Genomic DNA, 27,738 nt, shown 5'->3' with positions numbered 1-27,738 from the left:
GACAGTATACACAATAGTAGTACCTCAGCTCCCTCTCACAGTAGTCACAGCAGGAAATCTCTTTTAGTTTCTCCTTTCACAAGGTTGTCAAAAATGGACTCTGCCACGCCACTCACACTGTAATCACCATCAGACTCCACTGCAATCTCTCCCCACCTACAGTAGTCACAGCAGAACTTCCTCACAGTCTTTACCCTCACACAGTAGTCACTGCAGGCCTCTTCCCACAATGTTCACAGTAGGACACCCCCAGCTGCCTCTCACAGAAGTCACAGTAGGACACCCCCAGCTGCCTCTCACAGAAGTCACAGTAGGACACCCCCAGCTGCCTCTCACAGAAGTCACAGTAGGACACCCCCAGCTGCCTCTCACAGAAGTCACAGTAGGACACCCCCAGCTGCCTCTCACAGAAGTCACAGTAGGACACCCCCAGCTGCCTCTCACAGAAGTCACAGTAGGACACCCCCAGCTGCCTCTCACAGAAGTCACAGGAGGACACCCCCAGCTGCCTCTCACAGAAGTCACAGGAGGACTCCCCAAGCCTCTTTTCACAGTAGTCACAGGAGGACTCCCCCAGCCTTTTTTCACAGTAGTCACAGGAGGACACCCCCAGCGCCCTCTCACGGTAGTCACAGGAGGACTCCCCCAGCCTCTTTTCACAGTAGTCACAGGAGGACTCCCCTAGCCCCCTCTCACAGTAGTCACAGGAGGACTCCCCCAGTGCCCTCTCACAGTAGTCACAGGAGGACTCCCCTAGCCCCCTCTCACAGTAGTCACGGGAGGACTCCCCCAGCGCCCTCTCACAGTAGTCACAGGAGGACTCCCCCAGCCTCTTTTCACAGTAATCACAGTAGGACTCCCCCAGCCCGTCTCACAGTAGTCACAGGAGGACTCCCCCAGCCCCTCTCACAGTAGTCACAGACACAGTAGGACTACCCCAGCGCCCTCTCACATTAGTCACAGGAGGACTCCCCCAGTGCCCTCTCACAGTAGTTACAGTATGACTTCCCTTATAGCATCTCCTCTCACAAAGTGGTCAAAGCAGGACTCTGCCAGCCCACTCTCGCAGTAGTCATAGCAGGACTCCACTGCAGCCCGTTCCCACCTACAGTAGTCACAGTATGATGGCTCCACATCGCTTACCCTCACAGACTAATCACAGTAGGACTCCTTCACAGATCTTACCCTCACACAGTAGTCACAGCAGGCCTCTCCCCGCAATGATGACAGCAGGACTCCCCCAGCCGCTTCACACAGTAGTGCCAGCAGGACTCTTTCATAGCCTTTGCCATATTTCAGTCATGACAACTTATGGGTCACAACACAACCCCATTCACTTCAAAGTCCCCGTGCAGAGTCCTGTGTCCCCCTCATTGCCCATCTATCTATCAGGTATCTCCTTACTGTCAATTTGTTGTTTACTGTGAAAAAAGGATGGCAAAAGGGGCAGTGCATGTGAAATGGGCATTGAACAGAAAAACGCTAAAAAGGGCAAAGAGAGGCAAATGTCCACTAAAGAGCTTTGGAATTCGGTGACTATTTGTACCTATAGTGCCCCCTTTCTACCGAACTATAGATACTTACCGTCCTCCACTCCTCTTAGCAGGGGGCGACACTGAGCAGATGCAAGTTTTGTGAACAACCAATGATTGTCAAATTATAAAGCTAAGTTGAAAAGTGGAATTAAAGATTGGAGATGAAAAGCCATATATTACTCTAAGGTTTTACTAAAGTAAAGTAAATGATTGTAATTAATCATATTCAATTCATATATTTCAACAGGAGGCTCAGCTCCATCTGCCCTCTGTGCAATAACGAGACAAGGGAGCCCATCACTATCTCCTGTGGGCACAAATTCTGCTGGACTTGCTACTCTGAAGATCGAGCTTCCATGGAGAAATATTGATATAGTTGTCCGGCATGTATCAACCAACAACCTGATGAGGTAAGAGCTATTTTGGGCAGACAATGTAAATTAACCTTCATAATGTGACCGCCTCAATTTTATTTTAGATGAGTGATACGCTCAAAGAAGAAGGTAGTAACAGTGACACCTACAGGTCAAAGTCCGACCCCTTTAAGAGTATTGGAAAAGGGGTGTTATCAGCCAAACCGGAGTTTAAAGCATGGTGCAGGGTACTGTATCACCTATATATTTTTTCTACTAATTAAATCCAGATAGTGATACATATTCCCTTTCTCTAACCCTTTCCTGACAGGGTAACCCATTTATCCATTCACATAGTGGTATGGGGGATTGTTTTTTGCGGGACAAGTTGCACTTTCTAAATGCAACTGCTTAATATTGCATATGATGTAGCGGGAAGCTGGGAAAAAAACTTTCCATGTGCGGTGGAACTGAAAAAAACAAACAAAAAAACCCCACAATTCTGCTATAGTTATTGGGTTTTGTTTTTAATGCCATTCCCTAAATAGGAAAACTGAGCTGTAGAGAAATAGTGGGGCACACCTACATCCGGAATTAACACAGAACACTACCCAATAATGCTGCTATTGTTATTTATTTGATAAGAACATAAAATATCTAGAATTTGACAATACCTCTATAAAATACATTAAATAAATACAGCTGTATACATACGGTAATATACTAATAAAAATTTATGTAACCAATCTATGGAATTGAATAGGTGCACTGTTATAATGTCGTAGTTGGATATAATTGACGGTCTTGTAGATTACTACTCGATTGTGGCCAATATGTTGTTTTATTAAATATCCGATTTTGGTGCACTTATAGTATGTGTGGTTCCCCTTTATGTCGATGATTTTTGCAGCGACTTGTAGATGTATGAAGTTCCGATATAAATAATACCTTACAAATGAGGATAATATTCTCTCAATTTGTTAGGTGTGTACTCGTAGCTATAACGTGACCATCTGCTACTACACCACTACTTAATTCAAGCTGTATTACACACTGTTTGAGGCGATAATGTTCCAGGTTTTCGTGCCTAGCGTGGCGTCCCACGTGTTGCGGCTCGGAAGATCTTACCTCCGATTTGCTCTACAGTGAGTGAAGAACTTTTTAAGGCTTTGAACAGTCAGCTAGACGCGGGGGTCTGTAAGTGATTAGGCCCTCTGTGGTAATCGGCGTTACCTCGTGTCTATTTGTTCTAGACGCGGCGAGACTGTTTCTTATTGCTATACAGCATTCGGGAGCTCTCCGAAGATTCGTAGATGATCCGCAAAGTGCATGCTGCGTTTTTTTTTCTTTCTTTGATACTTGTATACCCCAGACGCGTTTCGGAGTTGACACAGACTCCTTCCTCAGTGGTCAAGTCTCATATTTTATCTGGTGGTTTATATAGTCCTAGGCCAATCTTCTCATTGGAATCGTTGCATCATATTAGGGTGAACCCAAAACTGTGGATCGGACCTATCTGGCCAATTAGTGCTTTGTATGTGGTTGGTTACATAAAAAGGTTAAAACCACATTAGAAACATGTTTAAAAATGTACAGTACAGACCAAAAGTTTGGACACACCTTCTCATTTAAAGAGTTTTCTTTATTTTCATGACTATGAAAATTGTAGATTCACACTGAAGGCATCAAAACTATGAATTAACACATGTGGAATTATATACATAACAAAAAAGTGTGAAACAACTGAAAATATGTCATATTCTAGGTTCTTCAAAGTAGCCACCTTTTGCTTTGATTACTGCTTTGCACACTCTTGGCATTCTCTTGATGAGCTTCAAGAGGTAGTCACATGAAATGGTTTTCACTTCACAGGTATGCCCTGTCAGGTTTAATAAGTGGGATTTCTTGCCTTATAAATGGGGTTGGGACCATCAGTTGCGTTGTGGAGTAGTCAGGTGGATACACAGCTGATAGTCCTACTGAATAGACTGTTAGAATTTGTATTATGGCAGGAAAAAAGCAGCTAAGTAAAGAAAAACAAGTGGCCATCATTACTTTAAGAAATGAAGGTTATTCAGTCCAAAAAATTGGGAAAACTTTGAAAGTGTCCCCAAGTGCAGTCACAAAAACCATCAAGCACTACAAAGAAACTGGCTCACATGCGGACCGCCCCAGGAAAGGAAGACCAAGAGTCACCTCTGCTGCGGAGGATAAGTTCATCTGAGTCACCAGCCTCAGAAATCGCAGTTTAACTGCAGCTCAGATTAGAGACCAGGTCAATGCCACACATTGAGTTCCAGCAGCAGACACATCTCTAGAACAACTGTTAAGAGGAGACTGTGTGAATCAGGCCTTCATGGTAGAATATCTGCTAGGAAACCACTGCTAAGGACAGGCAACAAGCAGAAGAGACTTGTTTGGGCTAAAGAACACAAGGAATGGACATTAGACCAGTGGAAATCTGTGCTTTGGTCTGATGAGTCCAAATTTGAGATCTTTGGTTCCAACCACCGTGTCTTTGTGCGACGCAGAAAAGGTGAACGGATGGACTCTACATGCCTGGTTCCCACCGTGAAGCATGGAGGAGGAGGTGTGATGGTGTGGGGGTGCTTTGCTGGTGACACTGTTGGGGATTTATTCAAAATTGAAGGCATACTGAAGCAGCATGGCTACCACAGCATCTTGCAGCGCCATGCTATTCCATCCGGTTTGCATTTAGTTGGACCATCATTTATTTTTCAACAGGACAATGACCCCAAACACACCTCCAGGCTGTGTAAGGGCTATTTGACCATGAAGGAGAGTGATGGGGTGCTGCGCCAGATGACCTGGCCTCCACAGTCACCGGACCTGAACCCAATCGACATGGTTTGAGGTGAGCTGGACCGCAGAGTGAAGGCAAAAGGGCCAACAAGTGCTAAGCATCTCCGGGAACTCCTTCAAGACTGTTGGAAGACCATTTCAGGTGACTACCTCTTGAAGCTCATCAAGAGAATGCCAAGAGCAGTAATCAAAGTAAAAGGTGGCTACTTTGAAGAACCTAGAATATGACATATTTTCAGTTGTTTCATACTTTTTTGATGGGGCGGTCCGCATGTGAGCCAGTTTCTTTGTAGTGCTTGATGGTTTTTGTGACTGCACTTGGGGACACTTTCAAAGTTTTCCCAATTTTTTGGACTGAATAACCTTCATTTCTTAAAGTAATGATGGCCACTCGTTTTTCTTTACTAAGCTGCTTTTTTCCTGCCATAATATAAATTCTAACAGTCTATTCAGTAGGACTATCAGCTGTGTATCCACCTGACTTCTCCACAACGCAACTGATGGTCCCAACCCCATTTATAAGGCAAGAAATCCCACTTATTAAACCTGACAGGGCATACCTGTGAAGTGAAAACCATTTCAGGTGACTACCTCTTGAAGCTCATCAAGAGAATGCCAAGAGTGTGCAAAGCAGTAATCAAAGCAAAAGGTGGCTACTTTGAAGAACCTAGAATATGACATATTTTCAGTTGTTTCACACTTTTTTGTTATGTATATAATTCCACATGTGTTAATTCATAGTTTTGATGCCTTCAGTGTGAATCTACAATTTTCATAGTCATGAAAAGAAAGAAAACTCTTTGAATGAGAAGGTGTGTCCAAACTTTTGGTCTGTACTGTAGGTGTGCCCCACTATTTCTCTACACTTTGCATTCCTTATAAGATTGGGGTATTTCTTTTTTAGGGGGAGCACCCATTCCTTGTTAGTCGGAGGGAGAGCCATCCCAACCCATTACAAATAGGAAAACCGACCTGTTTCCTTCCTTCTCCGGTTCAGTACAATTACAGTGATACCATTTATATAGTTATTCTTGTGTTTTAATTAGAGATGAGCGAATTTCTCAAAAATTCAATTTGGACTTAAAGGTTGATGTTAGTGCCAGGTATAAAGAACCGTGTAGAGGCCCAAGATCCTACTATAGCGTGAAAGAGCGCACTCCTTATACACTGTGTCAGCTGATTTCACATAGATGTCTACAGAACCTGTTCTATTAAACGCTTATACAAGTAGAGCCCCCCTGACAGAGTGGAGAGGGTGTCAGCAGTAAGTTTGTGTTGACGTCACTGATTATTTTGTCCTTCCTCTGATCCGTCAGAACAATAACCCCCAAAAAAACGGATCCTGTCTGTTGAGCATCTGCCTTCACTCGGTTAGCATTTAATCAGTAATTCATCAGTATTGCTAAAGCCCCCCAAAAAAACAGGAGTGGATCTAAAACAGAGATGACACGAGAATGAAATATTTGCATGTCTTCTATGTTTTGTTCCCACTCCTGTTTTTGGCTACCAAATCATAATCCAATTCTGATGGGACCATACAGGCCTTACAGCTGCTACACAGACAGGATCCGTTGTGCGTCTCATTTTTCCTTCCTTCTGACAGATCAGAAGAAGGGTCAAATAAATGATGATGTCAACCAGGCCAAAAAGGCAAAATAGTGGCCCAGTCATGGAGTGAGGAGGGTGGGAGAACAGCTTGAGAAGTCCACAGAGTGGCTCAATGACATAGTGTTGAGGTAGCAGCAGCATGAGGAGACCACAGAGTGGCCCAGTGACATAGTGGGGAGGTGGCAGCAGCAGCATGAGGAGACCACAGAGTGGCCCATTTACATAGTGTTGAGGTGGCAGCAGCATGAGGAAGCCACAGAGTGGCCCAGTGACATAGTGTTGAGTTAGCAGCAGCATGAGGAGGCCACAGACTGTCAAGGTGACATAGTGTGGAGGTGGCAGCAGCAGCATGAGGCTGCAGAGTGGCCCAGTGACATAGTGTTAATTTAGCAGCAGCATGAGAAGGCCACAGAGTTGCAAGGTGACATTGTGTGGAGGGGGCAGCAGCATGAGGAGACCACAGAGTGGCAAGGTGACATAGTGTGGAGGTGGCAGCAGCAGCAGCATGAGGAGGCCACAGAGTTGCAAGGTGACATAGTATTGAGTTAGGAGCAGCATGAGGAGGCCACAGAGTGGCAAGGTGACATATTGTGGAGGTGGCAGCAGCAGGAGGCACAATGACAAAGTGTTGAGGTGGCAGCACCCACTGACGATGGTGGGTGTAAGAAGGAGCACTTGGCATCAGATGTGTGGCATCAGGCGGGTGGCAGCATCAGAATAGTAGCTGAGGCAGGTAGCCAGAAGAAACCGGTCTCTTTTGTCAAGGTTTGGGTGAGGCAGCATGGATTATCTAATCTGATGCATCAGGCATTGGTGAGTGGAAATCCTGGCTGATCCACGCCTGATTCATCTTGACAGAGGTCAGTCTCTCCACATTTTAGGTGGACAGGCGAGTTCCCTTGGTGTAACTATGGCCCCCGCCGCACTAAACACCCACTCTTATGCCACACTACTGGCCGGGCAGGACAGCTTTTCCAGGGCAAACTCAGCCAGTTGCGGCCACAAATCCAGTGTGGCTGCCCAGTAGTCCAGTGGATCTTCAATGTGGGGTGGCAGGGTGCTGTCCAAGTATGCCACCACCTGCTGGTTCAGGTTCTGCTCCAGGTCTATCTGCTGCTGCTGGTGAGTAGTTTCTTCATTAGGCGGGTTAAGAAAGCTGCTCATCATCGACTCTAGACTCAAGCTGCTGCTGATGGAGCTGGTACTGCTCCTACCCCACCACCACCACAGCAGCCATGGCAGTGGAACGAGAGCGCAGAGGGCCCCCCCTGTCAGAACTGCGAGAGGATGGACGATGGCGCAGATAGGCAGCGGCCAACTGACTACATAGGATGTCTCTATAGTAGTTCAGTTTGTCCTCCCTCTCAGCGGGTGTAAAAAGGCCCCCATTTTGTGCCAGTAGCGAGGGTCCAACAAGGTGGGGAGCCAGAAGTCATCCCTCTGCCGAATGGTGACAATTCGGCTGTCACTACCCAAGCAAGTGAGCATGCAGCGGGCCATTTGCGCGAGTGACTCTGAGGGACTCCCTGCCTCCATCTCCACTGCATACTGCAACGGTGTGCCTAGGTCATCTGCCTCGTCTTCCTCATTTCCCTCTTGCTCCTCCGGCTGCTCCTGCTCCTCCTCCTCTCCTATCACCTGTGTAAAAAAATAAAACACCCATTTCTACAGATTGCTTGTGCACCAATGTCCTCCTCCAGTTCAGCCCCCACAGGGCTCATCTGGCCGTGAGACCAGCCAGAGTTACCAGCATCTGTTCCAGGACATGAGGCAGTGGAATGACATCGTTCATCCCGTAGTCCTGGCGACTGACAAATAACGTGGCCTCCTAAAAGGGCCTGAGCAAACGGCAGGTGTCACGCATGAGCTGCCACTGGCTGTGCTATGCGGTGTATGAGTGGCTGAAGTGCATGCAAAGTTTCCTGGCCATTTTTAGGATGTCTTGCAGATGGGTGGAAGACTTCAGGAACCGCTTGACAACCAGATTGAACACGTGTGCCATGCAGGGCGCATGGCTCAGCCCTCCTTGGCGCAGCGCCGACACCATGTTCTTCCCATTGTCGGTCACCATGGTTCAGATTTTGAATTGTCGCGGGGAAAGCCGGAATTTGATTTTTGATGAAGGACACGGAGCAGTTCCTCCCCTGTGTGACTCAGTTCGGCCAGGCAAACGAGGTGTGGAACAGCGTGACATTGCCATGCCCTGCACATGTGGTACGATGGAGGGGTACTGTGAATTTTCCCTGCAGTGGAGGCTGAGGACATGGTGGAGGATGAGGAGGCAGAGGCGGACATTGTTGCAGGACCAACGGCGTGAGAACGTGGAGGCGGAAACGGCATCACCTGGCCAAGTTGCTGGTGTTGCTGTGCAGAAACCACATTAACCCAGTGGGCCATAAAGGACATGTATTGTCCCTGACCATAGTTATAGCTCCACACGTCGGCGCTGGCATGCACTTTGGCAGACACCGACAGGCTGAAGGACTGGCCCACCTTCTGTTCTACATGTGTGTGCAGGGCTGGTACTGCCTTTTTGGCAAAGAAATGATGGCCTGGGACTCTCCACCTCGGCTCGGCACAAGCCATCAGTTCTCTGATAGGTGCAGAGTCCACCACTTGGAAAGGGAGGGACTGCAGCACCAGCAACTTGGCCAGGAGCACGTTCAGCTTCTGTGCCGTTGGATGAGTGCATGCATACTGTTATCTCTTGGAAATCACTTTGGTGATCGATTGCTGATGGAATGACTGATGAGGAGTAGGAGGGAGAGGAGCAGGAGCATCAGAATCGGTAGATGATGGGAAGGACAGACAGCTCCCTTCAGCTGAGGTGGTGGAGCCTTGACTGCCTAAAATCGGGTGCATGCCACTGGGTGATGCAGCAGTTGCTGCGGCAGGCTGGACCACCACATTGGAGCGACGGTTCTCCCAGGCCACTTTATGGTGACGCTGCATATGTTGACGCAGGATCGTGGTGCCAACATTGGCACCCTGGCCACGCTTCACCCTCTGCCCACAGATTTGGCAAATGGCCATGTTCACCTCCTCCGACGGCTTAACATAACTGCCACACCTCCGAGTAGGTAATTTTACCCCCAACACTCCGCACTGACTGACTGCAACTGCTGCTGCCTCCGTGAACCTCTGCACTACTACTTTCCGGGCAGGTAGGCTCCTGCGAAGCGGGTGGTCTACCCCGGACACGTTTGGCTCACGACCTCCCACTGCTGCCACCCTGCTGACTCCTGGCCATGCTACCGACTTGCTGGCTCCACTGCTGCCTCACACGCAAGCTGCCACCATCTTCTTCCGATGATGATGAAGCCCCTTCTTCACCCGGCTCCCAATTGCGATCGTCTACATCATCATCGAGTACTGTCTGCACGTCACTGATGTCCTCCTCAATGGTGTCTTAGCCAGGAGCCTGACCACTCGCAAAACCAGCTCCCACGCCACTCTCCTTATAACTACTTGCCCGCCTACCGTAGGAAGTGGCGGATCTCTCCTCCAGATCTTGGCTGGACAGTAGCTGCTGACTGTCCTCTAGTAGCTCGTCCTCGCTGTATAGTGCAGCTGAGCCCACAGCATATAATACTTCTCTGGCTGAGGGAATAAAAAAGGACAGAGGCAGGTTGAGGACAGGTGAGGGCACTGGGGCCTCCTCCCGGGCCATCCCAACTAAGGGTTGTGTCTGACGAACCCACCGACTCTTGGCTGGGGGTGTCTGATGTCACTTGGACGAAGTGGATGACCGAGTCAACCATTCAAGAACCGCTGGGTTGCTGGTCAAGACATGACTGCTAGCTAGCTGACACTGGGAGCTCAGGCCTCTGGAAGTGACCCCTGCCACCACCTTACTCTGCTGCGACCTGGGCCTGCGCCAGAAACATTTAGGCCTCTGCCCCTCCCTGTGCAGGGCCTGTGACTTCTCTGTCTGACATACTGTTGGATCAAATAAGTAAATAAGGCTAGTATCTCAATAAAAAGACTAAAAGACTTGTGATAGGAACACCCAAAAATACTAAACTCAATCAAAACAAAACAAGTGAATCAATGTCCTAATAGGCAAAACTATTTGTATTAATCATGATTAAAAACTATGTCAAACTACAGCATGATGGTACAGAATCCAAATATAAAGCACTGCCAGATCCATAAACAATGCCTAACACTGGTTTAGAATAAATAAATAAATATCCGTACAAAATCCTAAAAATTCATATACTAAGTGAACCGGACTGTGAATACTGGAGGAAGGAATGCATCGGGCAAACTGAATACGCCTCTAACTAGCATAGAATCCTACATCAATGAAACAACCTTATAATGCTGCCACTAAAAAAATATATAAATGGACATGCCAAAATGCAGAGCCCAATGTGTGCTGAATGGGCAGTGCAACAAGACCAGTGTATAAAATACAATCCTCTATCAAAAGGCAGTACAACTATATGAAGACTCAGGGCAGCAATGGATAATAAAGTGCACAAGTGCCAGGCTAAAGTGCAGACATGTAAAGAGATGAACCTACTAGGAGGTGAATGGTGAGGCAGCCGCTATCCCCTCTACGCATGTTTCGCGTCTTAGCTTCTTCTGGAGGAGTGGTTAGGAATGGACCGGGAAGTGTTTTTTAAATGTGACCAAGCCAATAATGAAGAGTTCCTTAGAGGGTTAATTGCGGCAGATCACGGCGCGCAGCAATAGAGGCCAGGTATGGGATATGGCCGGCACATGCAAGCTACGTTTATATTCAGGCATATTAATTATATTCATTGGTGGCGCAGTGGCCACAGCCCCTCCCTTCTACTCCCCCTCTTCTAAGTATTATATTAATTGCGGCCCCCCCCCCCCTCCACATGATTAAATCATTGGTGGCAGCTTCTGATCGGAGCCCCAGCAGTGAAAGCCTCGGGCTCTGATTGGTTACCATGGCAGTCAAGACGCTACTGAAGACCTGGCTGCCATGGTCAGCTCCCTGCTGCTGTGTGTACTGTGCACAGGGCAGCAGGGAGAGTGTGAGATCCTATTCACCCTGATAGAGCTCTAATAGGGTGAATAGAACAAGGGATGTAGCCCCTAAGGAGGCTAATAGTTATTAAATAAAAAGTTAAAAAAAAAAGTTTACCCCTACCCCCAAAATATAGAATATATCGCATATCGCACATGCTTAAAACTATATCGCAATATATATTTTAAACCATATCGCCCACCCCTACCCCTGCGCCTTGGGATGTGCTGACTGACCCCCCTTTTCTTTGCAGTTTGTACTGGAGGTGCACTCCTGACCAGCTGGTCTGCCCCATAGGCTGATTTTAATTAGTGTGAGTATATAGCTTGGCCTGCTCTCCCTCATTCACTGGAAGCCATTTGGCACCAGGAGAGGTATAGTGTGGACTCTCATTGCATTTTTTGGTGGCCATTAGGCACCAGGAGTGGTGTGGAGTGGGCTCGGCATGCATGTTGGTACCTGCATTCCCTGGATTCAATGGAGGCCATTTTGGCACCAAAGATGATAGAAATGAAAGCAGGCCCAGCATGCATGTGGATCCTACACTCCCTGAATTGTATGGTAGCCGTCATGTTACATAACAGGTAGAATTTAGTGTTAGGAACCCGTCTTACAGAGATCGCCTTGACGTGCGGCAGACGGGCTCAGATAATTTTGTGCAAAATGGTTTGCAGAGAGCTGCTGCATTGTATGTTTTGTTTTTCATTGATGTAGGATTCTATGCTAGTTAGAGGCGTATTCAGTTTGCCCGATGCATTCCTTCCTCCAGTATTCACAGTCCGGTTCACTTAGTATATGAATTTTTAGGCTTTTGTACGGATATTTATTTATTCATTCTATACCAGTGTTAGGCATTGTTTATGGATCTGGCAGTGCTTTATATTTAGATTCCGTACCATCATGCTGTACTTTGACATAGTTTTTAATCATGATTAATACAAATTGTTTTGCCTATTAGGACATTGATTCACTTGTTTTGTTTGATTGAGATATAAGTAAATAAGGCTATTTTCACACGCGTGCCCCCGGACTACCGCTCCGGCCCCATTAACTAGCGCATGCCGAGAGGCGGCCGGGCTAAAAGTACGACATATCATGCTGCCGCCGGAGCTCCGCCCCGCCCCCCATTATAGTCAGTGGGGCTGGAGCGATAGTCCGGGGGCACACTAGTGTGAAACTAGCCTAAAAAGGAAATTAATACACCCCAAAAAAGGCTGCAATTTTGTCACTTCACCACATAATGGCAAATAATACTTTTTTTTACCACTAATACACACCAAAAAAGGCTTTAGAACATATAACTGCATCGCAGAAGGGCTAATAAGACATAGAAATATTTCCTAGTAATACACCCTATTAATGGTTGTATCACACAGCACTTGAACCCCAATAACAAGCAAGGTTTGCTGGAATTACAGAGGTATCATCTATTGCAAACCTGAAAGCAGCAGTATAATGTCAATTTGGATCCCCAGTCAGCGCAGCAAGGTGTAATAGGATTGTTCCTATTACCCAGGCTGTACACTCCCCTATTGGACCCTGTTCTCCTTTTATAGTGTGGTATGATTCCTCCCTATCCTTTCCCTACACTTCCAATGCTCTTTTCCTGAACTTCTATTCAGCAAAATAGAAGTTTTCAAGTCTTTCCTAGCACTGTCCCTAGCGCCTGCCGACGTCTCTCCCTGCACTAAGTACACTGGAAAATAACTGAATCCAGGATGACTGAGGCTATTTATAGGGCTGTGACATCACAGGACTGGCTGCTGATTGGCTGCATGCATGGCATTGTGGGTGATCCCTCATTCCCAGAGTTATTTGCTCCATGTCCTAACACGTGCAGCAGCCATTTTAGGGAAAAATGTGATTCGTTACCATGAAGCGTGAGGAAATTTGGATTCGGTGCAAATCGAATTTTTCCTGAAATTCTGATCGAATTCCACTTCGTCAACTTCGATTCGCTCACCTTTAATAATGACTGCTGAGAAATGATCTCCAAAGAACAGGAAGTGTCAGCCTATTATGAGGCTAAGGTGAAAACTGCAGGATTTTAGCATTTATTTTTATTTTTTTAATATAGTGGTGGTATATGTTTCATATATATGGAGGTATTCTCTTCCACCTTAGCAATGCTTCTAGTCATGAATATCTTGATTTATATTGCTCTTGACATTACACACTTCATTAAAACCAGCTACTGAGACATATTCTGATCATGGATTGCATTTTTCTGCACATCATTATGGGGGCAGCATCCTGTCTGAGATATTCCTTACAGCAGTCACAGACTCATTTGACTTCTATGGTAGAGTGTTGTGGGCATGCTTTGTGGCTTGTGCAGAGCTGACTATAAAGGTCTGAGAAACGGTGCCCATCACATTTTGTAAAAAGTGCTTCCTATGTATAGATGTCATCACTTATTGTATTTCTAATTGTAATGATAATGAGAAGACTGCTGAGAAATACTCTCTACAAACCAGGATGTATTTGAGAACTGCAAGATTTCTGGATTATTATCACCAGAAATGAATAAAAAAATATGTTACATAACTTGTTTTAGACAAGTGATCACTTTTGTGACAATACATTCCCTTTACAGCAGAGGAGGTGGAACTACAGGTATTACCTAAAGGTGGCACTAAAGAGACGGCTTTCTTCTCATTGGAGGAGAGCTCTTTCTTTTCTTTTGCATGGACATTCCATTTATTTTTCCTTTTTGCAGCCAAAAAGTTATCAAAACTAACATCCTCCTTATTTCTTCAGCCCCTGCAGCTAGTAAGTGTTGATGAGAATGGCCTGCTGGTTCTACAAGAGAGGGTCCTGTATAGATGTTTCCTGAGTCGGAGGATTGATAAATACCCAGTCTACGTGATAAGTGTGATCGGAGAGAGGCGGAGAGGAAAATCCTTCCTAATGAATTACCTTATAAAAGCCCTCCAAAGCCAGGTGAGAGGACATTAGATCTAGTGGAAATTTCTGTACGAAGATATCTACAGGAGGAACAGAGATCACAGTTGCACATGGGCCCTAGTGCCTGATGGGACTTAAAGGCCTCTTTGCCATATAAGAAGATGCCAGTATTATGAATGGCACATGGTAGAATGTGGCACTGTTAGATATATTGCACTGAATATTGTTTGTTACTCAAAGGACATTTTTGGAATAGTACAAAATATGCACTCTAAAAAGTTGAATACTCTTAGGCCCCTTTCACACGGGCGAGTATTCCGCGCGGATGCGATGCGCGAGTTGAACGCATTGCACCCGCACTGAATCCTGACCCATTCATTTCTATGGGGCTGTGCACATGAGCAGTGATTTTCACACATCACTTGTGAGTTGCGTGAAAATCGCAGCACATAACGCAGAACACATAACGCAGGCCCCATAGAAATGAATGGGGTTGCGTGAAAATCGCAAGCATGGAGACCCGATCATTATTATTTTCCCTTATAACATAGTTATAAGGGAAAATAATAGCATTCTGAATACAGAATGCATAGTACAATAGGGCTGGAGGAGTTAAAAAAAATAATAATAATAATTCAACTCCCCTTAATCCACTTGCTCGCGCAGCCTGGCTTCTCTTCTGTCTTCTTCTTTGCTGTGTGCAGGAAAAGGACCTGTGGTGACGTCACTCCGGTCATCACATGATCCATTACCATGGTAAAAGATCATGTGACGGACCATGTGATGACCGGAGTGACGTCACCACAGGTCCTTTTCCTGCACACAGCAAAGAAGACAAACAGAAGAGATGCCGGCTGCGCGATAAAGTGGATTAAGGGGAGTTAAATTATTTATTTATTTTTTTAACCCCTCCAGCGCTATTGTACTATGCAGTCTGTATTCAGAATGCTATTATTTTCCCTTATAACCATGTTTTTTATTACCAAACATGCTGATTTTTCTCACGCACGTGCAAAACGCATTACAATGTTTTGCACTCGCGCATGTTCCTGCAACCCACCAGCACCTTTTCCCGCAACGCCCGTGTGAAAGGGGCCTTACAGTCTCTGTCGCTCTCTCTTGCTCTCCGACAACTCCGCCGATTCTGTGTCTGAAAAGGCAGCTGCTCTCTAGTATGCTCTCCTCCATCCATTATTTACCAGGCACAGCTAGTATCGCTTGGTGGGAGTGGTTCCGACCGTTATTGGAGGTCAGTCCCATTCGCTTCCGGTGAGCTGCAATACTAGGCTGAGCCATTACCAATACGACCCCACCGATCTGTTATTGATGGCCTTTAACCTATCCATCCAAACAAAATAGTCCACGTGCATGAGTTTTTGGAAACTGTAGAATCAATACTTATTAAAGGGGTGTCCACTTTGACAATCCCTTTTCGTGCTGCTCATGGGATGGCGCTACTGCAGCAGCCCGCAGGAGGAGTACTGTGAGGGGGATAGGAGTGGTAGTGGTGGCTATGATGGGTGCAGTAGTTGCTCACGGTGGCTGTCCTCCCTCTGGGGCCATGCAGTGAATGGAGGGGTGCAACCCTTCTTCCCCTCGGGGAACACCTTGGTAATGGGGCTCTTGCTTGGTGTTAGGGGGGTGCTCTTGGTGTTAAGTGTCTAACAGGGTGCAGGGCAGGAGAACTGGTTCAGGGCAGGAGGATAATGGAGGCAATGATCAGGCCTGTTGGTTGTAATAAATAAAGTCTCTTTTACTAAGTTGATGATGGGAGTAGCACAAATAGCAGCAAGGGCACAGTTCTGAGATATCCAGAGTATACATAGTAGTATATTCCAAATTATGTTGATCAGACAACGGAAATGATGGTAGTAGTAGTACTCCCTGTCTCTTTCTCTCTAAATACTGATTAATGGATTGCAGAAATGCTGCCTGCCCTGACCTACTTTAAGGGTCCATTCACACGTCCGTAGGTGTTTTGCGGTCTGCACATGGCCGGCCCTATGATAGAAATGCCTATTCTTGCGGACATGAAAAGGACATTCTCTATCTTTTTTGCATGGCCGCGGAACGGATCTACGGATGCGGACAGCACACAGTGGAACAGATGTGGACCCAGAACTACGGAGGTGTGAACGGACCCTTATTCTCTCATCATCTCACACAGTAGTTACTTTCGCTCCACACATCTTCAGGCTTCAGTCAGTCCTTGCCTCTGCTTCAGCCCACTGGCTGACTAGGCCCCGACCTCCGCTCTCATCAGCAGGTCTCACTGTCTTTAAAGAGAACCTGTCACCACCATAACAGCCCCCAACCGCTCATACCTTACAGGTCTGGATTAAGTAACCAAAAACGTCCATGAGGGCTTGATGAAGAGAGCTGTAAGGTACTCTGAGAAGTTGGGGGGCCATTATGGTAGGGACAGGTTCCCTTTAATGCTCCTTGCTGCACATACAATCACTTGATGGTGCCAAAGACACATACTTATTTGGGTCCTGCTCCATGCCTCCGACTTAGTTGTTTGAACCACAGAGGGCAGGGCACGTCTGCTTACCATGTGGCTCAGCCACACACTGACTCGCTTTCTTTGTTCATAACCTCTCATGTCTATTGTATTACAGAGACATCTAGTGGGAGGAGATAATATTGCAGACATACATTCAATACATTGGGTTACATACAGATAAGTCAGAAAATAGAGAACGTACAGTCACGTTAGTAAGGAGAATTAATGCTTATCCCCCTTACATACTTCCATAACTAGGTTGTAATGAATTGTATGCTTGGATCATGTTGAATAATGGATTGTATGGCAACATATAAATATACAGTACATACCGATTCAAAGAGACTACATCCATTTCTTCTTATTTTTCTTTGTAGGAGACAGCTAAGAAATGTGATCTGGGGGCAGAAGATGAGATACTGAATGGCTTTACTTGGAAGCCTGGACCAGACAAAGTTACTTTGGGGATTTGGATATGGAGTAAACCTTTCATCTTGGAGCGAAATGGTCAGAAGGTAAGTAATGTGCTTTGTTCTGCATATGGTCATCCATTCCTGTTCTTAGATCCAGCCATGCCAATGAGTGAAGAAACTTCTAGATCAGGGATCAGCAACCTCCGGCTGTTCTAAAACTACAACTCCCAGAATCTTCCTTTCACTTCTGTGGGAGTTACAAGAAGGGCCAATAAATTGTGCATGCTGGGAGTTGTAGTTTCACAGCAGTTGGAGTGCCGAAGGTTGCTTCAAATTGTGCATATGACTGGGAAAGAGGATAAAAGAAGTCTCTAAACTTTAGCAAAAAAGGTCTGGTCTGGATGGGATCCAGGTATACTACTGGATAGATTACAAATTTGATCAAAGTTGATAAATAAAACATAACTATTTGGCAGTGCAGGGAATGTTTTTAAAAACATGATAATGACCATCCATGGTTCCTGACTTTAATCCTACACCATTGTAATTGTATGGCGCAATCTTAAGTTCAATCAGGTTGGGACCCTGGAGAAGTTGAGACCGAGGAGAAGTCAGTTAGTAACCACTTTGGTCTTCACTACTGCCGTTTATACAGTGCTGAGCGAGCTCTGTGCAGACAATAAAAGCAGCAGCACTGCCACTGCCTCTGTTGTGCACGGCAGTCATGTGATCACTAGGTACACCTTGGTATGGCAGGGTTACTGGGTCTTAGCAGAGACTAATATCACTACTGGGTGCTGTGTATACCTGTAACTAGGACTCCTAGGGAAGCCCCTGTCACAGTGAAAACTAATTATAAAGAGTGAGTCCCTCAGATGTCTTTTATGACCACATGGGATCATAATATGTTAAAAAAATATTTACAAAAATAAGTAAAAAAAGAGTTAATGTTACGACTGTAGACAGGGAAAAACACACTGTGAGCCCTAACTAGAACCCAACCCGCTGTCCCTGCCTACTTGCAGTATAAGCAGTGTATCGGGGTGGGCTCCCCAGGATACAGTGAAGTCACGAACGAGGAAAGCAACCCCAACACCAGCTTTTGCCAAAACAGAACTTTACTTAAATGTGGCAAGAAACACAACCACAAATGCCGGGAACATACAATAAATTTACATACACCCAGCCCGAAGGCTGAGACCCTTGTGCTGCACAGCACGGCACCCTCCGATGGATGAAGGAGGAAAGTGCAGTAATTTACCTACTGACAGGCATAACTAAACTGCCACACCTTACCTGTTATTACCCTAAAAACAAGAATCACTGTTTGGGTGTGTGTTACAGGCTATCCTGCGGTGCAGCACAGCAGCTTACAATCTTACCAAGTTCTACAGTATTCCTCCTCCCTTAACTGGTCCTGTAGCACGTGCCAGAGTATTCTTCCTGAGCAAATGTCTGTTATCAACTTGCAGGATAACAGGCCGAACTGGATGGACAAATGTCTTTTTTCGGCTTTATGTACTATGTTACTATGTTACAAAACGCCGGCCTGGCTTGAGTTTGTGGGAAGTTTATCAGATCTCCAGTGTGAAATGTCACTTTAAATTATGGAGTCCTTGTAATGAACAGTAGTAACACTTGTGGCCTGACACAAACAGAAACACTAACTACAGGCCTGGTCTCAGTCTCTAGGCGCCAACACTGTAATGAGATGCGTGCACGATCTTACCGACCCGGGTCTGCTCTGCATCCGCTCGCTGACTCTGAACAGAACAAATGTCTCTCCAACAAGCATGCGGTCCTGCAGTGTATGTTGCTTCATTCCTCTGCTCTCATCAGCGTTTCTGGCAGAAATCCTACTTCCTCTGGACAGGATGAGGGTCTTGGACACAATCAGCTTCACTTAGCTGCAGCTCTGGTAACTGAGGGATGCTCTCACACCTAGATGCCATCAGATTCTCTGCTCACGCAGTTCCTTAGTTTTCACCTCCCTCTAAGATGGCTGCTCTCGCCTTCTCTTCTCTCCAAACTCTGTGTAAGCCCCACCTCACTCATGAATATGGAGATATATATGCAGTCTGTAGCTGTGTTTAGGAAACAGCGGCATCTTGTGGCCAAACAGCAGAATGTCAATCCAGAACATTTAATTCAGTCTACACAAACAGTGTTCAGACAAGGAGAGCGGTTTCCCCATCTCACAGCAGTGCAAGCCCTAAGCGGCAAGTCCGCAACTGGTCGATAGTCCCTAAGCTGGTTAAGTGCAGGGAGCAAATCCAAGCACCTGCGGTAAAAACTGCAGGGACCTGTTTACACATCCGGAACCCAAACACAAAACACACAGAGAAGGGTTGTACAGAAATGAGTCAAAGCCAGCAGGACCGTATGGTACCAAATGAGGGTAGACAAAAATAACCAAGCCAAAGGTCAAAACTAGACGGGATCAAGGAACAAAGTCACTAGACAGAGGGAGGACAACATACACAGGTGATACATATGACTCATTAATCTCTCCCAGCAAGCAAATGCTACAGGGACAAACAGAGAAAGTTCTCCGTTGCTACGGACACGTGTATGTAACCAGGGGGCGTGGCTTAGTAGGGCTGTCACCAGGACATGGGTTAGGCGCAGCGCCATGAGGGGGCGTGGCTTAGGCACAGAGTTACCAGGGGACATTGCCTGGACTGCGCGTCACGGGGGTTGCGGTTAGGCATCACATCTCACTCTTCGAGGACACCACTCCAGAGTGCATCGCTGGAGCCCAGCAAGGTAAGTTAGTGACAGTAAACTAAAATAATAGAAAAACAGAACAAAAAACAACTCTCATTTAAATGCTAACCATTGCTACAATCGTCCTGTAATCAGAGACCATACATATTAAATAGAGATGAGTAAATTGATTGTAAACTAATCAGATTCATCCCGAATTTCACCCAAAAAATTCTAAATGAATCCGAAGTTTGGGGAATTCAATTCTGATGAATCTTGCAAAAACGTTGCCCCCCCCCCCTCGCTTTACTTTTAAAATTCAGTACACTTCGTGAGGGAAATGGGGCAGGAAAGACAAAGATGTAGAATCACACGACCCCGGGTGGGCCCTGGCCGGCGGGTGTGTCCACAGTTCTTTGCAGTCAGCCTGACAGTCAATCAAGAGGGAGGATATTGTCTGGTCTATCAGGCTCTACGCTAGCTCTGAAGCACAGACGCAATTTTAGCGCATATTAAAACTTACCAGGAAAGGTTAAAAGGACCTTAACATGTATAGCTTGGAAGAAAGACGAGACAGAGGGGATATGATAGAAACTGCTAAATACATAAAGGGAATCAACAAGGTAAAAGAGGAGAGAATATTTAAAAGAAGAAAAACTGCTACAAGAGGACATAGCTTTAAATTAGAGGGGAAAAGGTTTAAAAGTAATATCAGGAAGTATTACATTACTGAGAGAGTAGTGGATGCATGGAATAGCCTTCCTGCAGAAGTGGTAGCTGCAAATACAGTGAAGGAGTTTAAGCATGCATGGGATAGGCATAAGGCCATCCTTTATATAAGATAGGGCCAGGGGCTATTCATTGTATTCAGTATATTGGGCAGACTAGATGGGCCAAATGGTTCTTATCTGCCAACACATTCTATGTTTGAGCTGATGTGATAGGATGTCTGTGACAGACAGAGCAAGTAGACACACAAGCCAGCCATTTTAGGGTTTTACAGGGACAGTGTGGGGGTTGTAAAGAAGATATATTTAGTTAGGTAGATTTAATTATTAGGTCGAAAGTCAGGTTTTATCATTAAAGGGAACCTGTCACCGGGATTTTGGGTATAGAGCTGAGGACATGGGTTGCTAGATGGCCGCTAGCAGATCCGCAATATCCAGTCCCCATAGCTCTGTGTGCTTTTATTGTGTAAAAAAACCTGATTTGATACATATGCAAATTAACATAAAAGAGTTATATCTTGCTTGTGTGACCAGAGAAGAGTCATATTTTCAAGCTCTGACTCATCTAAGGTTAATTTGCATATGTATCAAATCGGTTTTTATATACAATAAAAGCACACAGACCTATGGGGACTGGATATTGCGGATCTGCTAGCGGCCATCTAGCAACCTATGCCCTCAGCTCTATACCCCAAATCCCGGTGACAGGTTCCCTTTAAGTACAGCATAGGGGCAGTTAATGTACAGCTGGAGCTGTTTATAAAGTCATGTATTCCACTGCACAAGATAAGACACATGAGCTATTAAAGACACAGTACTCTTTTTTGTGCAGTAGTCAGAATTTTTGTTTGTCCAAAAAGCTTCTACAGTTCATAAGTTTTTCATAAGCATATATCTTAGCATCACCAGCAGCATATATGCTGTGCAATTGTGCCTTTTAATTTCCAAAAACTTGCTGCAAAGCTTCTATAGTTTATATGTGTGCAATAAGCGTATTTTAGTGCATCAATAGAAGCGTAATAGCGCATATTTTTTGGCACCCAAGGGATGTTCAATTATGCCTGTTTTTTTCCCAAAAACCTGTTGACATTTTTCTACATTTTCTACATGTCTACAAAAACTTAAATAAGCAACAGTATACTGTATATTTTTGTCACACTCAGCGGACATCCTATTGCACCTGTGTTGGGGCCCCCCCCCCCCCCCCCAAAAAAAAAGCCTGTTGCAGTTTTTCTACTATTTCTACCAAGTGAGCATATTTTAGTGCATCAACAGCAGTACACATTTTGGTCACACCCATCCTATTGTGACTCTAAAGTTTCTAATGTAAATAAGCTTATTTTTCATCATCACTGCAAAAGGTGCACTACAACAATATGCAAATGATAATATATAGCTAAACCCTCACGCTGGTGTTAAAATGAGACTTTAGCCAATATATTCCAGTAAAGAACATATTGGAGCCCCGTGCACCTCGTCAAGGTATCTCAGTTTGGCGCGGGACCTAACGCTAACCTACCTGTAGTGTGTGAACACTGTCTGATAGGTGCAAAAGTCCGACTCACAGCCAAAGCTCCCAAAAACGTCCAACGTAGGATCACAAATACAATGGGAGCAGGGAGGAGGCTGTGAGCCCCACCTATAACAGGCTCATGCGACGCAGGCTACCAGGTGCACCAGATTGTTACCAAAGATGAAAGCTGGCACATTCCATACATATAACAAAACCAAATCACAGCATTAAGTGGTCTAAATGGGAGGAAGTGCTCAGAACCCCAAATACTGTAGCGTATTTATAACCGAGGGAGCAAATCCTCCTCATGTGATCCGTTGCTAACGGCAATCCCCGGCAAAATTGCATACAATGGAGGGTGCCGGCAATGGACCACATGTGCCACAACAACATCCTACACAAAAATGGATACAATGGATATACTTTCCAGCATCACCATCAGCAGGCTCCAATTGTGCTTTATTTTTCAAAAAACTTTTGAACATTTTATTATAAAAATTCTATTGTACCTAATCTGATGTAGTCGTCCACATGATAGTTGCCATATATTGTAATAGTGGACCTTGCTGGTGCAGGCTGAAATTTTCTTTCTAAAAATGTAATGAAAATTGTTTCCCAAAATATCCATTTATCCGAAAAAAAATTATGACAATTGTCCTCAAGTTCCAGGCTTTCACCAAAATTGTTTAAAATTTCAAAATATTGATGGCAATTGTCCTCGAGCTCCAGGACTTCACTAAAATTTCTTAAAATTGTTTTGTCCAGAAAAAAAACCTCACGAAGTGGTGCCTTTTTGTTGCGGATTTTGTTCCTGACATGCTTCTAATTCAAAGTTTGCAATGGAAAGGCTGAAATCCGCTATGAAAATCTGGGGTGTGAATTGAGGTGCTGCAGTTTTAAATATTTGCACAACAGGTCAGTTTCCAATGCAAATTTTTATGCCACGTGTGAATGAGAATTGTTCAAAAATTCACTTTTCTGAAACTGTACAATTATGCATATTTGCTGGATGGCAAATCCGGACCTCAGCTAATCAGTCATATGTGAATAGAGTTGAAAATTGTCTTCAAGCTTCTTGTCTTCACCAAAATTGAGAAAAAATTGTCTTCTACCAAATGATGAAAATTTTCTTTGTTACTTCTCTCAAAAATGTTTAAGGCCACTTTCACACGAGCGGGTTTTCTGCGCGGGTGCTATGTGTGACGTGAACGCACTGTACCCGCACTGAATCCTGAACCATTCATTTTAATGGGTCTGTGTATATGAGCGTTGTTTTTCACGCATCACTTGTCCATTGCGTGAAAATTGCAGCATGTTCTATATTCTGCGTTTTTCAAGCCCCATAGAGGTGAATGGGGCTGTGTGAAAAACGCATTGCATCCGGAAGCAAGTGCGGATACAATGCGTTTTTCACTGATGGTTGCTAGGAGATGTTGTTTGTAAACCTTCAGTTTTTTATCACGTGTGTGAAAAACGCATTGCACTCGCGCGGAAAAAACTGAACGCAATCGCAGACAAAACTGACTGAACTTGCTTGCAAAATGGTGCGAGTTTCAGTGAACGCATCCTGAACGCATCCGGACCTAATCCGTCACTCTCGTCTGCAAGGGGCCTAACATTGTCTAGTCTTCCAAGAAAACCAATCTCTCCAGTGTGATTGCATACAGTACAGACCAAAAGTTTGGACACACCTTCTCATTCTAAGAGTTTTCTTTATTTTCATGACTATGAAAATTGTAGATTCACACTGAAGGCATCAAAACTATGAATTAACACATGTGGAATTATATACATAACAAAAAAGTGTGAAGCAACTGAAAATATGTCATATTCTAGGTTCTTCAAAGTAGCCACCTTTTGCTTTGTTTACTGCTTTGCACACTCTTGGCATTCTCTTGATGAGCTTCAAGCGGTAGTCACCTGAAATGGTCTTCCAACAGTCTTGAAGGAGTTCCCAGAGATGCTTAGCACTTGTTGGCTCTTTTGCCTTCACTCTGCAGTCCAGCTCACCCCAAACCATCTCGATTGGGTTCAGGTCTGGTGACTGTGGAGACCAGGTCATCTGGCGCAGCACCCCATCACTCTCCTTCATGGTCAAATAGCCCGTACACAGCCTGGAGGTGTGTTTGGGGTCATTGTCCTGTTGAAAAATAAATGATGGTCCAACTAAACGCAAACCGGATGGAATAGCATGGCGCTGCAAGATGCTGTGGTAGCCATGCTGGTTCAGTATGCCTTCAATTTTGAATAAATCCCCAACAGTGTCACCAGCAAAGCACCCCCACACCATCACACCTCCTCCTCCATGCTTCACGGTGGGAACCAGGCATGTAGAGTCCATCCGTTAACCTTTTCTGCGTCGCACAAAGACACGGTGGTTGGAACCAAAGATCTCCAATTTGGACTCATCAGACCAAAGCACATATTTCCACTGGTCTAATGTCCATTCCTTGTGTTCTTTAGCCCAAACAAGTCTCTTCTGCTTGTTGCCTGTCCTTAGCAGTGGTTTCCTAGCAGATATTCTACCATGAAGACCTGATTCACACAGTCTCCTCTTAACAGTTGTTCTAGAGATGTGTCTGCTGCTAGAACTCTGTGTGGCATTGACCTGGTCTCTAATCTGAGCTGCTGTTAACCTGCGATTTCTGAGGCTGGTGACTTGGATGAACTTATCCTCCGCAGCAGAGGTGACTCTTGGTCTTCCTTTCCTGGGGCGGTCCGCATGTGAGCCAGTTTCTTTGTAGCACTTGATAGTTTTTGTGACTGCACTTGGGGACACTTTCAAAGTTTTCCCAATTTTTCGGACTGACTGACCTTCATTCCTTAAAGTAATGATGGCCACTCGTTTTTCTTTACTTAGCTGCTTTTTTCTTGCCATAATACAAATTCTAACAGTCTATTCAGTAGGACTATCAGCTTTGTAGCCACCTGACTTCTCCACAACGCAACTGATGGTCCCAACCCCATTTATAAGGCAAGAAATCCCACTTATTAAACCTGACAGGGCACACCTATGAAGTGAAAACCATTTCATGTGACTACCTCTTGAAGCTCATCAAGAGAATGCCAAGAGTGTGCAAAGCAGTAATCAAAGCAAAAGGTGGCTACTTTGAAGAACCTAGAATATGACATATTTTCAGTTGTTTCACACTTTTTTGTTATGTATATAATTCCACATGTGTTAATTCATAGTTTTGATGCCTTCAGTGTGAATCTACAATTTTCATAGTCATGAAAATAAAGAAAACTCTTTGAATGAGAAGGTGTGTCCAAACTTTTGGTCTGTACTGTATGTCTACAAGCTGTATCCAATTGAGAATTATTTTTTGAAAAAAATAGCCTTACATTATTTCTCAAAGCTTAAAGAGGACCTTTCACTAGAATAAAAAATCTAAACTAACTATACAGACATGTAGAGCGGTGCCCAGGGATCCCCCTGCACTTACTGTTATACCTGGGCGCCGCTCCGTTCTCCCGGTATAGGCTCCGGTATCCTCATATGTTTGGCTCCACCCAGGGGAACCTGCCGGCGTCTCCTTCTCCCATGCTGTAGCGCTGGCCAATCACAGCGCTCAGCTCATAGCCTGAGAGGCTTTTTTTTCTCTCAGGCTATGAGCTGAGCACTGCGATTGGCCAGCGCTACAGCATGGGAGAAGGAGACGCCGGCAGGTTCCCCTGGGTGGAGCCGAACATATGAGGATACCGGAGCCTATACCGGGAGAACGGAGCGGCGCCCAGGTATAACAGTAAGTGCAGGGAGATCCCTGGGCGCCGCTCTACATGCCTGTATAGTTAGTTTAGATTTGTTATTCTAGTGAAAGGTCCTCTTTAAAGGGGTTGTCTCAATTCAGCAAATGGCATTTATTATGTAGAGAAAATGAATACAAGGCACTCACTAATGTACTGTGATTGTCCATATTGTCTCCTTGCTGGCTGGATTCATTTTCCCATCACATTATACCCTGCTCATTTCCATGATTATGACCACCCTGCAGTCCATCAGCGGTGGTCGTGCTCGCACACTATAGAAAAAAGCACCAGCCTATGTGCACTCCCACGGTCCTGAGAGGCCAGGAGTTTTTCCAGGAGTTTTTTTTGACCACCAGAGAGGCCAGGAGTTTTTCAGCTATGGATCCTTCAGGCCATGGAAACGAGCAGTGTATAAGGCCCCCTGCACACGAATGTGTGCTTCCCGTTGCCGTATTGCGGACCGCATTTGCGGATCCGCAATACACGGGTGCCGTTCCGTGGGCATTCCGCATCACGGATGCGGACCCATTCACTTGAATCCGGAGATGTGGAATGGCACGGAACGGAACCCTACGGAAGCACTACGGAGTGCTCCCGTGGGGTTTCGTCCCGTACTCCCGTTCCGCAAAAAGATAGAACATGTCCTATCTTTTTGCGATCTGCTGCGGCTGCCCCACTGTGTTCGTGCATTGCGGCCCGCATTTTGCAGCACGACCACGGGGTGCACACGTTCGTGTGCAGGGAGCCTAATGTGATGGAAAAATGAATCCAGCCATTAAAGAAAGCAATATGGATAATAACAATACATTAGGAAGTGCCTTGTATTAACTTTCTCTACATGATAAATGCTATTTGCTGAAGTGTGACATCCCCTTTAAGCAGGGTACTGACTCTCCTAAAAGAGACTAGCCCTGTATGGTGACTTATTGCCAAAGCTCCATGGGGAAATAATATGCAAAGAGGTATCTTCTCAAGGAAAGAGAACCATCTCACCAGCGCCACCTTGTGGAAGTGGCTCCCTATGAGTCAAAATCTGACTTTTTAACAAGCCTTGGAATATGACAGTCGGATATGCGTCCATAGACAGCTGTTTTGGGGTGCTTGTCCCTCATCAGTACAGAGTAGAATTCTGGATCTCTGGCTTGGCATTTCCCCTTGTCATATTCCAAAGCTTGTTAAAAAGTCAGATTTTGACTCAGAAAGTCAAGTAGCTGTAGGTCCTCTTATTAATATACTGTTTTTCTTTTGTTGACCTAAGGTTTCATTCCCGAGTTATGATTCTTTTTCTTAACATGCCCTGCCGATCTGATCTTTCTCAGTAGTGTTGAGAGGAGTTATGAAAACTTTGATTCGGCTGGTTTGCCGAATTTCTTAAAGAAATTCTCTTTGTGACAAATTACTTTGTCGCGAGGCGCATTTCTTAGTAAGCGTGATGTCATCATGCTGGCCGGCGTGGTGATGTCATACATCACCACTCATGAGATTTGGCAAGGGATCTTCAATCAAGATGGCCACAGCGGCTTCTACACACTCAAATGGATGAGGTGAGTATGTATTTTCTTTTACGTCATTTCATGAAAAATGTATTCGTTACCACGAAGCATGAGGAAGTTCAGCTTTGCAGCGAATCAAATTTTTCCTGAAATTCGGATCAACCCTATTCCTGAGGATAGGTCATCAATATTAATTCCCGGATGACCTAAAAAGCTGTTTGGTCATTAAGGAGTTGACAAATTATGGTCATTCAAGATGAAACAGCGCCTCCTCTATCTTTATCCCTGCAGGTCGCTGTATTTCTGCTGGACACGGAAGGCTCCATGGATATGGAAGGTGACAGAAAGGCCAACATAAAGATGTGCATGTTAACCATGCTCCTCAGCTCACACCTTGT

At 45.3% G+C, this 27,738-nt stretch overlaps 1 protein-coding gene across 1 annotated transcript in view; it reads left to right on the top strand.

The window, feature by feature from the left end:
- LOC122925625 (RING finger protein 112-like) overlaps positions 1-27,738 on the top strand; it is a 130,386-nt gene that overhangs the window by 70,386 nt on the left and 32,262 nt on the right. The window contains exon 6 of the mRNA XM_044276973.1: positions 27,632-27,736. Within this exon, the coding sequence (XP_044132908.1) occupies positions 27,632-27,736 (105 nt within the window). The remainder of the gene's footprint in view (positions 1-27,631; positions 27,737-27,738) is intronic.

Source organism: Bufo gargarizans, chromosome 2, assembly GCF_014858855.1.
Source record: "Bufo gargarizans isolate SCDJY-AF-19 chromosome 2, ASM1485885v1, whole genome shotgun sequence".
Taxonomy (NCBI): domain Eukaryota; kingdom Metazoa; phylum Chordata; class Amphibia; order Anura; family Bufonidae; genus Bufo; species Bufo gargarizans.
The sequence above is the reverse complement of the archived record's forward strand: the minus strand, read 5'-3'. Positions and strand labels throughout refer to the sequence as shown.